Source organism: Embiotoca jacksoni, unplaced genomic scaffold (assembly GCF_022577435.1).
Source record: "Embiotoca jacksoni isolate LCO1_2020_lvr unplaced genomic scaffold, fEmbJac1.0.p SCAF_28, whole genome shotgun sequence".
In the NCBI taxonomy this organism is placed as follows: Eukaryota; Metazoa; Chordata; class Actinopteri; family Embiotocidae; genus Embiotoca; species Embiotoca jacksoni.
Genome location: NW_027185379.1, coordinates 3,682,593 through 3,697,713, shown reverse-complemented (window position 1 = coordinate 3,697,713; position 15,121 = coordinate 3,682,593). Strand labels below are relative to the sequence as shown.

The window sequence follows — 15,121 nt, the reverse complement described above, 5'->3', positions numbered from 1 at the left end:
ACATTTTGAGGTAAATGATTATTTGAAATCAAAAGCTTCCTGTCAAGCCAAGAACAAGACAACCTGATCAGATCACCCAAAGATCAAGTGAAAACTTTGGAAGTTCAGCCGGTATTTTCAGTAGAAATCAATTTATAGTTGCTACATCAAAGCTCAAAACCGCTATGAACGGAGAAACTTCATCAAAAAGGTCACGAATACTCAGATATGAGTAAAACAATGACAACGACGAAATCACACTTAACCCCTATGCAAAATGAGCCATGACACTGGTTGATGAAAGAGCCTCATTTTGTGTTTTTTTTTCCATGAAAACATTTTATTTTCTATACGTGTAGTTGTGATACCCAAGGGGTTAACAGTTACACCATTCAGTCTGCCACATGTGCCGATAGCCAGATGTTCCAAATGTGATCAAGAAATGTCTTATCTGACTTGTTTATTTGTTTTCAACAGCAGCCTGAAAAAGTTATAAAAAAAACTAATCACATGTCTGTTCCAAAGCTGACACTTTCAAGGCAGCAAGCTGCTGAACTATCTAGACATAAAACTCTCTAAAATCCCAAACACCGGATTATACATTAACTTTTCCACTCATTCCATTAAACAGCTAAATTTCAAACCAAAGCCTGTGCCTGCTTGGACTGATAAATAAATGCATCAAAGAAGTCACTACAGTGATAATTGAATGCAGCGTGGGTTTTGCACTTGGAATATCAACACTCTCTGTCTGAATCACTCACTCCACTTCACTTCATACACACACACACACACACACACACACACACACACACACACACACACACACACACACACACACACACTGATACAAACACCCCATGCATAGCAAAGAACGTACAGTGAAAAAGTAAGTCTCCTTTCTTTGTAAAGAGCTAGAAAGCTACTTTTACAAGTGGAAATTAAATAAAAAATGTGACAGCAATCTAAAGTGAATGAGCTTTTCAGATACAGTTCATATACCTGAACTATGGGCTGAATATCTGTGTAAATCCAGACTATAATTAAGCTTCTCTTGCATAGCACTGGTAAAACTCAACTCTCTGCTACCTGGTGGTGCTTCCATAATAAACTCAGCGTCCTTATGTTACAGGTTAAAAACTAAAAGTACAGCTTGCATTACATGTTTTTCAAAGGTTTGGAATTTTCTATTTTAAGTAACATGATTGAATGCAAATTGCACAAACACAGCGATGCACTGTTAACATATTTTCATAGAACCCACTGCATTAGTCTCTCGCCCATCAGTAGAGGGGGCTCAATGCCTGCCTGGTAGTCTGAATTGGAGTATCTCTGATGCCAGCTAATTTTCGTCCCAACCACTGATTCACTGAATCCTATGAGAGCTGGAAATCACACAGTTAGCAGCGAGTGTTAAATTTAAAACAGTAAAGCTCTTAAATGTATTAAGTTAGTAGGAAGTTTTATTGTGTTGCTTCCAGTGATCGTCATATTGGGCATAGTGGTAGGTTAACAGAAAAAAAAAAAAAAAATCCTTTTAATAAACACCAACAAAAACAAATATTCCCTTCAGTGTTATATCATTGGATTGTTATTACTGATGCGTTACCACATCAACACCACTTTTTATTTTGTAACTCAACAAAGCAGACCTAATTTCAACATATTTATATAATGTAGGCAGTTTAAATAATAACAGTGTGTCATTGTTTCTCCTCAATATAGTCTGTATACTGCATGTAAATAAAACATTTGCAAATTGATTACTGTAGAGTTGATACAAAATTATGAATTGCATAAAAATAGGCAACATTAATATTTAAAAAGTACTAGTATCTTAACATTGTACAGTTCTAATGAACTTAGGTCCTTTGGTTCTGTAGATATAAGAACATGAGTCAGTTCCTACCTGACTGAACAGACAGGATATTGATACATTGTTATTTGTTTTGCAAATAAGAGAGTGCAACAGAGCCTTCAGTAATGCTTCTCCTCTGACCAAGCACACAGTGCAAGAAAATAGTGAGCATGTTGGTGTAAGCTGTGCATCTAGAGCAATATGTCAGGGGGACAACTGTATACAAGGCGAGAGGGAGAAGGTAAACTATTTACTGAACTCTCTTGTCCAGTAAACATCAGGGAGATTTCAGCCAGTTCATGCAATTTGTTCAGTTGCGTCCGTATCTACCCCATCTACTCTCTGCCTTACAGTTAATTTGTTGTTTTGAAATGAGAGAAGAAAAACAATAAAGTGTGCTGTAATATAAGAGAGAGAACTGAACTGTCATCTTTATAGATGAGACCAAGAATAGTTTGCAACACTCGTAAACTGGCATTCACATTTTATTTAGTCAGAGTAATTTAAATACATCGCAAGCTACTAAATTGCACAGTAGTACATTTCTAGAAAGCCCTTGTGCCATTACATTGTGTGCCTCTTCAACAACAACAAGAGTAACACTTTCCCTCTCACACTAAACATGTTAAAAGGGTGAAGGTAAAAAGAATCTGCCTCTGAACTCTGAATTAGGGTGCTACATTGCTCATTAATTCATTAATGTGCCAAAATTAAATATAAAATTCACTCAGGTATTAGATACAATAAATATGTTTATACTGCGTATTAATAGTCTGGCTTATTTCTTTCTGCATAATAAACTTCAGCCAAATGAACAGGGTACTGTCAGCACATGAGGAGTAATACTTGTTCAATAGATATGGAGAGTTAAGATGCAGTACTTTTTGCATGTAATCACAGTAAGAGGACAGGATAGGCAGCTGTGTGTCATTCTATATATTTTATGTGTATGCATGTAATATATTGGAAAATTACATAGCATTATTGTGCCATTGCATACGTGAATGGATATAAGATAAAATATACCAAATATGCAATTTCAACTACAGTACTGTTTATTATGAGTGACTTTATTTCCACAAAATACTTATGATGCTAGATGAAAGAATGAACATTTAAAAATTAAAAACCCAAAATGTTGCTTTAACATGATTTATGTCTTTCACTTGCCGACAGATTGGTTTTCATATGTTTTGGCCCGTTTGTCCCTTCCTTAACGTGATCACTGCACAAATGTTCGGTCTCCTGAATGTCCTCCACTTCCTGTACGACTTCCACGATTACTTTTTCAGTCTGAAGTTGTTCTTGGCTTTGTCCACCCGATCTCAACGTATCTTCCTCTGGCAATGAATATATTTCATCACATTTCTGAGAAGGTTTTTTTTTCTGTCTCTGAAGGGATCCAACATTGGAAACTTCTTTGGCTAGCTTGTTTTGAGACTGTCCGGTACCGGACAACACAACTGAACCGTTGGCAAACTTAGAGCAAACAGAGCCGGTGGTGCTGGTAGATTCACTGTGCAGTGTGGTGGTGATCACTTCAACCAGCTTCTGTTGAGGCTCATCAATAGAGAATATGGGAGAATATTTTAATGAGTTTCCAGCATAAGTCAAGGTGGAGCATGCAACGTTACCTGCTACCCCACCATGAGGTTTACCCTTCATCATTCCCAGAACTTCATAGCGGAAGCTGGAGATATCCTGCTTAAGCTCCTATTGATAATTGAAAATGTGAGATTAAACAGCAGAAGAGATTACATGGCAAAAAAAGAAGAAGACTTAATTAAGGTTAAAATGATGAATAATGGCGCACTACCTTGAAATTGTCTTCTGTCAGCCCCTCCTCTGTCTTGGCATCTCTGATCATTGCAGCAACATACCGCTTCACAAGGTTCCTCAAAACCTCCTTAAAAAACACACACATTATTCTTTAATACAAATACACAGAGAATATCAAAATACAACAGCACTGAATGGAAAATAAGATTTTTACCTGATACTCATAGTTTAGTCGTACATTTTCTGCAGCACGTCTCTACAGTTGAAGGAAAAGCAAAAGGCTAATTACCAAGTAACATGTTATTTGTGGTGACTTGACCTTTCTCAATAGGTGGTCTTATGATGCACATTAACAAAAATGAGAACACGTAATCTAATTTACTCTTAATTTCTTTGGAGCCACCCACTTTAAGGCTATAGTAAGGACAGGCATTGAAAATGTATGGAGTGAAGTGGTGACAACACATCTAAACAGCAAATCTCTGGAAACTTCTTACCCCCAAGGTTTCGAAGGTTTCAAGTCTTTGTATGCTTTGTCTCCTAAACAAATGCGTCTTTATCCATGCAGTTATATAGTAAACCGACTTTGGACTGGGTACTATATTGAATGGAGATGGCAAGGTTCCCCCTTCTTCAAAATAGCTCATCCATAACTTTGTTCTTGCAAATTTCCACTCTATATCTGCATGATCCTGAAAAGAAAAACAAACAATTTAGCAAAACATTTGACAAAGAAGTACCAGACATTTTTTTTATAAATTGATAAAACTATTTAAAAAAAACAAACTAGAATTGGTTTTAATCAATACCACTCACAGCAATGTGCTGGTAGGAGTTGTTCATCATTGCAATTAGCATGTTCAGAAGCACAACCAATGAGATGACATTATAAGTGCCAAACATGGTACTGCCCACAAACTCTGTGAATTCATGATCTGGCTGCACATTGGTCACATAGAGGGAAATCAGGCCAAATACCGACCAAAATAATGACTGCAGCGTCTCGAAAAGCCTGAAAAGCAAATAACCATACATCATGACATGCTGAAAAACAAACTTAGTTATTATAACCAGTGCAGATTTGTCAGGGACAATTTATTAAAAGAACTTGAACTTGCGTTACGAAAGCGTTGTTTTGTTCAATACAGCGAATACCCCGGCATTTATCAGCATCAACTATTTCGTAATAAAAGTAGAGTTGGTTGAGGCCATTGGCAAAGGCCAGCAGCACCAGACAGTAGATGAAGAGGAATTTTAGGATGTCCAGAAGCATGCGGCCCAGTGAAATCTGTAAAGGGCCCAGATGGGAGTTGGCAGTAAAAAGGCAGATGAGGCGCAAGGAGCTGAAGATGTTGGCGATGGCAAACAATGCTTCTGCCACCAAAGTTGGGTGCCACGTTTCCCATGTGTTTCTGGGTTTACTCCCATTGTACTGTTGAAAAAATAAAAACAATAAATACAGAGTCCCATTAATTATAGATGCTGCAGAGCTTCAGGATTTCCAGCACACTTTATTTTCCTGTGTTATATTTTGGTAATATTTTTTAATCTATGGCTGTCAAATACCTTGATATACATTACCTTGGCATATGCGACAATTTTTAGTGAAATGGTTGCAAGATACAAAGCGTTCATAACAAAGTCCATTAAATTCCACCAGTCATCTATGTAGTCCTCGAAACCACTATCCCACATCTGCTTGATCTCAGTCCATACAAAGCCTTGGAGAGATGAACAAAATAAAACATAAGTCATTTGCTATTGTAACACCAATGCTCAGGTAAAGTTCCACAGGAAAAAAAAATGATATGGGAGAAATAAAGAATGTGCAGATATTAGCATATTGTATAGATGACCATGTCCACAGTTAAGCACCTTGGCTTTGACTTCTTTCAAATGTGTGTGCCCACAGTGTACAGGTTTACAACAGTGTAGGCTAACAGGAGAATCATTTTCCACTAGTGCTATCAGCTTCAGTCGGCTTGACTGTTCTTGCTTTTTTTGGTTTTCCATTAGGGAAAAGTTGTGTTTTATTTTTTACTTTTTTATTAATGGTATCATCTCTGTCAAGGTTCCAAGTTAGCTAATCGTCTAAACACGCCATTGTTATCAATCGAAGCTACCTTTGGAACTGCAAACTTTATTCACTGGAAAACATAATTTGTCTATTTGCTATGACAAACAGCTACATACCAACAATCAAGAACAGTATTCTCTATAAACCCACCATTGTTAGGGTGTGTGTTGCCTTGAGGATGATGTAACGGCAGTTTCGTGCACATTGTTAGCGGGTACTATGTGCGGTGGAAAACATAATCCAGAAGAATACCTCGTACCAAAAGCGAACACAGTCGTGCAGACTAGAGCAGGTAACAGTAGGGGACAAGGGGCTTTGGTGTGTCTGTGTGTGTAACGTTACCAAGCACCCAGGGCAGGATCATCCATTCCACAGGGGTGGGTGCCGGACCCTGAGAGTCCCGCTTTTTAGAGTCAACATGCTGCGAGGTCAAGAAGAGCAGGAAGAGGAAGGTCAAGTAGGAAGAAGTGTGACAGATGAACTTGATGAAGGGCTTACGGATGAATAAGCCATAGCGGCTCTTTGGAGAGGTCAGGTAGAAGATGCATAACAGAGGAAAGAGGAGGCCAATGAAGAAACAAGTGATGAGCTTTACTGCCCAGTGACGCCTCCTCCAGCCAGGGAATTCATCATACCACCGAGAAGCCAGCAGCTGCTGGCAGTTGGGCTGAGCAACAAACTGAGAGATAGAGAGAGACAGAGTAACGTTAATTTATGTTACCTATAATCTAACTTTTTTTTATAGATTCATTTTGTTTTTAAAACCCCATCAGAAAATTACAAATCAGAATAAAGGCAATTAAGCTTTTGTCTTGACCATCCAAGATATGCAAACAGTATGCAAAAAAAATGGTTGTAAATAAAAACTGTAAAGTTTGTATTGATCGCCCCAATACAGAGTGTTGTCATGTGAAGTTTTGTGCATCAGAACACAGACTCCTCCTCCTTCCACATACATCAAGGACAACATTTAGAGATGGAAAAAACATGCTAAAATTCTTCACCCTACTGAACAGAAAAAGAGCTCCTACAAAAACAAGGAAAGATTGTCCAGACTAATAACGTATGCTCTTTGTTTTAATCACCTAATATCTAAAATGCAACTAAGAGTACTGTAAAAACACTCCATATTACTCCTGAGATGCAAAATTAATAACAGAAACATATTCCGCGAACACTAGTGCTAGACAAATGTTTCAAAAAGAAAAATGTGTTTCTCACACACACACACACACACACACACACACACACACACACACACACACACTTTCTCTAGTCTTCTGAAATTTAATATAAACATCTCCTGGACATCTGCAGATGGTGATGGAAGATAATTTCATTTTAACCAAGTTATGGCCAAATGGATCCCTGTAATGGTACTACATAATGTAGCATTAAATTGAGGTTATCCATCAGTGCAGAATCTGACTCTTTAAATGTTTTCTAACTGTCCTTGTGGGATTTTGACTTGCTATGATGTGACTGGAGGCAAAAGGTAGCATCTGGAAGGAACAGATTTTGCCCGAGAACATTTTTGGAAGGTGAAAACGACCTCATCCACATGTCACACTGCACTATTCTGGTTTTAATTCTGTCCTAAGGCACATTCATAGTGATGGCATACTGTATAGTGCAAATAAATGTCGGAAATTATAGTGACATTTCATCAGTTTAATTGCGTATGATTAAAAGGTGATTTTTTTTTTTTAAGTTTTTTTTATAGATAAGAATCATTTAAAAATCACCTGGTATTTCCTTACTGTACAGAGAATACTGCCTAATCAGCAATGGCTTGTTTTTATATATATACTGTTTTGTACTTTTGGGTTCAAGACGGTATCCACGTGATGGAACTGCAATGCATTTAAAAAAATAAAAATAAAAAAAATAATAGAGAACCCAGGTCCATGGACTTAATACAACTATAAAAATGGACGTAGTCTGAAAAGTGAAGCCAATTTGAAAGTGCCTTAAAATGCAATACTTTAGGGGCTGCCAATAGACTCCCATTTAAAAACTTAGGTATGTTTGGGGGGGTGCAGTCAGGCTCCCGTTACAGGTAGGCAGGCATAGTGACCTCAGGTTCCCAGTCAGATCCATGATGATAAAAAAAAATGCACATAGCCTTCATGATGTCACACATAGGATACCAGAAGACCAGTTTTGTCATTCAGTGTTGGTAGCTCTGACTGTTACCAGGAAATGGGCAAAGAGGTGGTGCGTGAATGAAGTCTTTACTGGCTTTTGGAGCCAGCCTCAAGTGATCATTTGAGGAACTGCAGTTTTTCGCACTTCTGTGTTAACTTTATTTTTCAGGCCCAGAGATAGCCGCTTGGTTAGATCTAAAAGAGTCAGACCCTCCCCTTACTTCTCGCCTTCTACACCCACTAGTCCAAATATGGTCACTTTTTGCTCCAAAAAACCCACCAAATACTGACAGCCAAAATGCCAGACACAAGGCTTCAAAACAGCAGTTCTCATACCAATAGGTGGGTTGAAAGGTCAGAGCAGAATCAATGCAAAAGTAAAATAAGTGTAGAGGGTAGCAAGGAAACATCTTTACTGAACACTTTAAAAGGATGATTTTACCACCAATAATGTGAACATCCAGTAAGTGCTTGTGGTCTGTGTATTCCAATACAACTCCAACCAGTTTTGGTCTTGAGAGAAATCAGGAGTGGCAAACAGCACAGCTTAACAAAATGTGTTGTCTTGTCTGACTGCGAGTATTCATGGACATTTGAAATATGGCATTCTATGTACAGTACTACATACAAGAACGCACTGGGAGTGCACAACAACCACTATACGGTTAGGTTAGGTTAAGTTAGGTTAGGTAGTTACTTTATTAATCCCCGAGGGGAAATCTTTTGAAATTTAAGGCAGCTCCCCTATATTAATTTTACTTGTTTAGTACTGGTTGCAGTTTTAGTTAACTTTTTGCTTGCAAAACACTTCAGTTTACTATGCAACTCTCTCATACATCTGTTTGCTCGTGCCCTTAATCATTTTGAAAGTTTTTACATTTCTGATCAAGTTTTAAATAGACAAATCTTTATAAGGACAAGTCAAAATCTTAAGTCTACCTGTTGTTTTATGAAATTCATTTTTGTTTCAGCCTCACTCTTGTTCATCTAGGACATATAATTACATAGACAACATGAGTAGCAAGGCCTGCCTGAAATGGTTATAGTCCAACGTCACAACCTTTTCCATGGAGACAAAGTGGAGCACATGAAGTAGCTGACAGTCACGCTGATCTGTTATCCTCACACTGCCAACTGTGTCATCAAAATATAACAGAAAAGACAACAAAAGACAAAACGCTGCATGCAGACTCTTATTTTAATGTCAAGACTAAATTTAAAATGTAAACAGGTGGTATGAGCCATTAACTCTGCAGATACTATACAACTGCTGCATACAAACAAGACCCCAAACCTTGAATTAGTCTCTTTAATGAGTGGGAAAACTAAAATCCCCCGCTGAATGTACGTAATGTGCCCTTTATATTGTAGTTTGGAAAAAATAAAACATTTATGACATTATTACTTGTACTGACTGTGTAATTTTTAGTAGGTTACCTCTATATCCCAAAAGGAAATGACAAAGTTGGCATTGCTAGGGGATAAATGCTCCAAAGAAGATGTTAAAATGACAGTAAAAAGGTTCCTTCCCTAATTAAAATATTATGAGTTTAGATTTCAGGGAAATGGCCATTGCTTCTTCCATCATTATCCTCAATTATCCAATCATCATGGGACTGTCTAAGAGGGCTGCTGTAATGCATTGCTAAGAGCCAGCTTGGCAATTACATGTTCTAAACTCCCAAAGGATATCTCCACCCATCTCAGGCCATGTGCAACTCATCTCGGCACTTTTCTTGTCATCCAGTCCATTGTATTCAAACAGTATTTATTCCTTTTATCAAATTGTTCCATAACCGTTTATTCTGTAATACCCTCTCAGTTCTCAACATGCCTGTATGTGTAGCGGTGTTTGCAGACACATTCCTGTACTTGAAGATATCCTGAAAAAAAAAAAACCTGTTGATGTCAGCCATAGCCGTCACGTTACCAAGGCAATATAGGAATCAATCAGGAGCTTACCTCTTTCTGGCAATATTTGATAGCCAGTTTGAGCCGAGCCAGATCATTAGTGGTGTCATCCAGCAGAGGATTGACGTCATCACGGTAGTTGAGGATTAGTTCCAGCTCTCTGGAACTTCGGGTCTGGTCCAAGAGGTCTTTTGCAAATTGTTTACAAATATGGGACAGCTCCTCATATTCAGCCTTGAACTCGTTCTCCACGGTGCTGAGCTCTTCCAGCTCCCAGCTGAGCTGAAAAGCCGTGAGGAAGGGGTCCTCGCTGGAGAGGGCGATGAGAGACGGGCTGGAGAGGGCCTTGTAGATGTTGAGACGAGAGCGCGAGTTGCGCAGGCTGTCCACGTCTGAACTGGATACACACTCCACACAGTTGCAACGCACGGCATGTGGTTGAGGTATGGAAACACCTCGCTGCACAAGCAGTTTAATGATCTCATAGTTGTTAGTGTGAGCTGCGAGGATGATCGGAGTGATGTCTGGGGTGAAGTCTGAAAACTGTTTGTCCAGCAGAATTGGTGGGACCTTTTCAGGAAGTCAAGAGAGGAAAACACAAACAAATAGAAATGAAACAGAATATATTTACAAGACACAACGATTAGATCAGATAGTTCACAGATGAGCATTGCTTTTGAACCCATCAATGGAAAAGATACAACTTTGAGCACGTCTAATTTCATCCGTTTTCAGTCACTGACCATGTTGTATAACAGAAAGCACACCACTAATGGCTTGTGGTTCAGATGGCCTCACAATATCTTAATGGTTGGAAGCAACAACACCCTTTTTTATTTTCCGTTGCTTCACAGAAGATGCCAGCTCCTTTACAGAACAGACCAAGCAGCCTAGAAACCCCCCCCCCCCCAAAAAACAAAAACAAAAACAAAAACATAATTTATAAAGATGTCAGGAAAAAAAACACAACGCCTTTATCAAAGAGCCTGATACTGCGGAGAACGGCCTTTTGTCGTGTCAGACAGATCCACAGCAGCATTAGTTCTGTAACTGAGCAGAAAATAACAGCTTGATTCAGAAGATAAACACGGTCGTGTTCGACATAAGGAATTAAAAAATGATCTGCTTTCCTCTCTTATACTCTGAGGATAAAATTAAAGGAAAACATGTCACGACTGAAGCCAAGTTAACACGGTCAGACATAACATTGATGTAAATGGTTTGTGCTGTCCTAGTAGATTAAAACTTGCTGTACAGCCAGTGCTGGTCTTCATGAAAGCCAGGCTCGCTATCAGAATCCCCAGAATCTTGCTCTTTAGAGGTGTTATCAGAAACATATGAACAAATACAACCAGCTGGGTGGGAATACAGCTTTAAAAGACATGCATAATTGTTTATATCATTTTCGGTAAAAAATGTTTTGATTTTTGAACTCAGCATTGACTAATATTAATAATAAATGTGCCTTTATATTTCACTACATTTCATAATGTTTCTCATAGGAGCACATTAAAGGCCCTGCATATGTACTTGTGCCTTTTTTCTGTACTGGCATGAACATAAGAGCATTTGCATTTGGCGGCATGAGTAGGACGCGTTTCAAAGAAAGCATCAAATGAAGGAAACCGCCTTACAAGCCTGATCAGAATTAGTAACTTACAGTGAGACACACTCTAGACTCAGACTTGTAAACAGTGATGTTGTAACCTCAATAAATAAAGCAATACAGTAACACATGATATGAGGCATAATTGTGTGTCATGATCTGTTGTGCAGAAGAGGCTCAAAAAAACTTTTCTGAATACGAAAGTGAAAATCCCCCAAAAATATCAATGTGTGGGTTAAAAGGTCAGCGAAAAAGAGATGTTATTATGGATTATGGTAAACCTACCTGTTTTTCCCCACGTGGCTTCTTGTGGTTGAGCAGCAGCTCCACAGCTCCCACCACTTCTTTACGAATGGCGTGAAGCAGAGCATCACCCACGTATACATTATAGCTGAGCAGCAGCTCTATCATCTCCAGGTTCTCGTTTTCAATGGCAATGAGCAGGGCTGTGCGTCCCAGAGGGTCAATGCAGTTGATGTTGATCCTGAAGTAGATCTCTGCCTCCTCTAGGGCTTGCTTCACGCTGGCATAGTCCCCCTTCTCAACAGCCCCCAGGTAGACCTTCTCCATGGGAGAGAGCTCGGACTCTGCCCGCACGACCCGCAGGGGGATGCGGTCCCTGTACGAGGAGTTGTCCGTTTTCCTGTAATACAGCTGGTCCATTGCTGCTACAGAATCAACTGAGAATGGTTGAGACGCATCAAAAAAGAAAAGAGAATGTAGGTTCAACTTTGATGCCTTTGACACATTTTTGTGATTAAACACACCCTTTCAAACTATGTAGACTACTTCAAAATTACAAAGTGCACTTTATATTATTAGTTTATAACACATTTTAGGATAGGCAACATTTGAGCGACAAAAAAAGATGCATATATGTTTGCATTCAAAACGTGTTATGCTTCCTGTGAATATCTACAACATTTGAGATAGTCAACATAGAAAGCCACGTCAGCAGATGACTACAGGAGATTCCTTTTTTCTTCTTCTTCTTCTTCTTTCAAACGAGCTCAATCGTCATTTCATGGGATTATAATCATGCACAAAAGACACAGCAACTTTACCGTTGTCCTGTTGCTCTGATTTACATCGATCACTCGACAGAGAGCTGTGCGCGCACCGCGGCTGCCGAAGAGGGAAGTCGCGTGGTCAGAGCCTCGGTCTCCCACTGAAGTCTCCGCCACAGACGCTGGAACTTAATGGCATGTCATGTTGTCATGTGCCCTGCCCACTCCTTTGGCTCAAACCACCGACCTGCAAATGTATCTGCAAAAAACACACACACACACACACACACACGCGGAGTCAGGTGGGAACAAATGTACCAATCAATTTTGTCCTCTATTGCTTCAAAATAATTCACCAAACAAAGTTAAAATAATAACTAGGTCTGATTTGAAGGTCCTGCTGTAACATCGTTGCAGAGTTGAGGGGCAGAAGTCATTTCAGGGCATGTTAAACTCCTCTCAGATATATATTCTTGCCAAAAAGAATCCCGTCCTGTATCATGACCTCAACTTGACTGTAGTTGCGTGGTCCTGGTGAACATTTCTAAATTGCTTTGGAAATGAAAACCAATTAAATTAGACGGGCAGTCAGAAGGTGCAGATCTCCGCCAAGGTCAAGAGTCCACTCTTGTATGATATGCAAATCCGCAATCACTAATTATGTCTGGATATATTTACAATTATGGGGATGTTACAACTGTACTGGTTCCCCTCAATTAATTCACTTTCCTCAAGTGTTCAATGATGACCAACTACTCTACTAAGTTTGAGTAAGTACATGTGTACTCCTGAAAAAAAAAAGTATTAATCGTTTATCACAGTTAAGATAGAGGATAGAGACTTATGACATCATAGACCAAACTTACCGCCATCCCTCTCAAACTCCGGTAACACATCCTGCTATCCAGGTGTATATTTGTTATATTCAGTCCTTCTACTTAACCAGATCATTATTAACTAGGCCTGCAACTGTGTGAGCAGGTAGCAAGCTATCAAATAAGTTGATGAGGGCGGAAAGACTCGACCGCACAGTGCGCCATGAGCCAGATAAAGCCAACTTGAACAATAAATCAGATTCAGTGTTAATGCAGTATTACTTTGGTGGAACTTTAAGATACCTTGCAACAATATGCTTGAGGTAAAAAATACCCCAATTAATATTTACCTTTTACTCAAAGATACATTTAGCACAGGACGGCCATAGTACCTTCCTCAGTAGAAAAAAAAAATCAGTAATAAAGCATAATGATTTCAAACGCTTCAGAAAATGTGCAGTGACAGATTTGTACTTAGTGTCTACTGAGCTCCTAAAAGGAGCCAGTAACGCAGTTTCTCATTAATGTTGTGGGCTCTAAGTATGCCACAAGGGGACTGATACAGTGTTGCAAAAAATATGATGTAATGTTTGCTGGAAACCACAAGGAAGATATAAACATCATTGTAGAGCAGATGAGGGCCCATTAGAACAAATTACTGTACATAAATTAAAGTGAACCACTCATACAAAGTTCACCCTTTAGTAATGTCACAGATTTCCACGTGAAAAGCAGACTTGCATCAGTTCATTCCCATTCTCATCTCCTTTTACACTCTAACCTTAAGGGTTTCACAGATGCTCCACATGCCGAGATCGACTGTTCTCTCTCCAACCTTTCTTGTATTTTATTAGAGTTTTTGGTCATTTCATAGCTATTCACAATGACCTGAATTACCAAATACAGCCGGTTAAAGAGCATCGGGATTGTGAAAAGACTTCATCAGTTGCACGCATCATAAGAGGACATTGTGGTTGAGATAATGCGTTTCACCAAGTGCATTATGCTCCATGAATCATGAGTTCACATTCAGTATTTCCTCAGAGTCATTGCAATTAGCGTGTGATGAACTCCCGAGAAATGTGTCTGCTTGTGTGTGATTTTTGCGGCTACTGTATGCGAGAGGACACTTTGTATGATAAGAGAAATGTCACTCCTCCAGAGTCAAACAGGATCTCTCAGTTACACAACTTGTGGGCACTATTATCATTGCTGCAGGTGTTGCAAGACAATCTGGTGTTTTGTGCATTTACCAATACAGTTATACCAGCACCATCTTCTCCAGGGGTACAGTTATGATATGAACAAACAATGTTTATTTGATTTTACATACATGCACTGTATACTGTCCATGCATTGTCAAATTTCTTTAAACATTAAAAGCTACATGGGTTAGCTGGGCAGCTGCCCCAACTGGACCAACATGCACAACAAAATGTATTTAAAATCTATTACACATATGTTGTTGATGGGTTGAAAGCACCACAACTTGACTTAAGAAAGGACAAAACAAGATCAGCTTCAGATCCAACTTAAAAATACTCAATTTGTGTAAAAGTATTTAAAACCTTTACAGCCACAGTGAAATCAGACAGAGAAAGATTATAATTTAGACTGAAATAGAAAGATCATGTTGCAGTTTCACTACAAATTTGTATTCAGACAATAACAATGCATCCTGCTTCTGTGCTCTTGCAGGCATGGATCAGTTTTGCATGGGTTACCTAAATAAAAATAAATATTAAAGCAAAGGTGTCTTAATAAAGGCTGCATCTAATTTAGGAGAGAGAGAGAGAGAGAGAGAGAGAGAGAGAGAGAGAGAGAGACAGAGAGAGAGAGAGAGAAATATTTTTTTTTTTTTTTAAAAACAGGAATAAGTACTCAGAACAAAAACACTAAGGCAGGAGCAGGAGCTTGAATTGAGCTGAGCTGAGCTGAGCTG

General features: G+C 38.9%; 1 protein-coding gene across 1 annotated transcript; it reads right to left on the bottom strand.

The window, feature by feature from the left end:
• Nucleotides 1-1,463: 1,463 nt before the first annotated feature.
• Nucleotides 1,464-12,527, bottom strand: trpc4b (transient receptor potential cation channel, subfamily C, member 4b). Its single transcript, XM_069161331.1, has 11 exons — nt 12,422-12,527; nt 11,643-12,037; nt 9,803-10,321; nt 6,036-6,372; nt 5,198-5,337; nt 4,735-5,048; nt 4,433-4,628; nt 4,114-4,308; nt 3,831-3,872; nt 3,654-3,743; nt 1,464-3,550 (listed from the first exon to the last, which is right to left on the bottom strand). Exons 2-11 carry the CDS (start codon nt 12,018-12,020, stop codon nt 2,981-2,983), a joined length of 2,781 nt encoding a protein of 926 aa, XP_069017432.1. The 5' UTR covers nt 12,021-12,037; nt 12,422-12,527; the 3' UTR covers nt 1,464-2,980.
• Between the last annotated feature and the right edge of the window lie 2,594 nt (nt 12,528-15,121).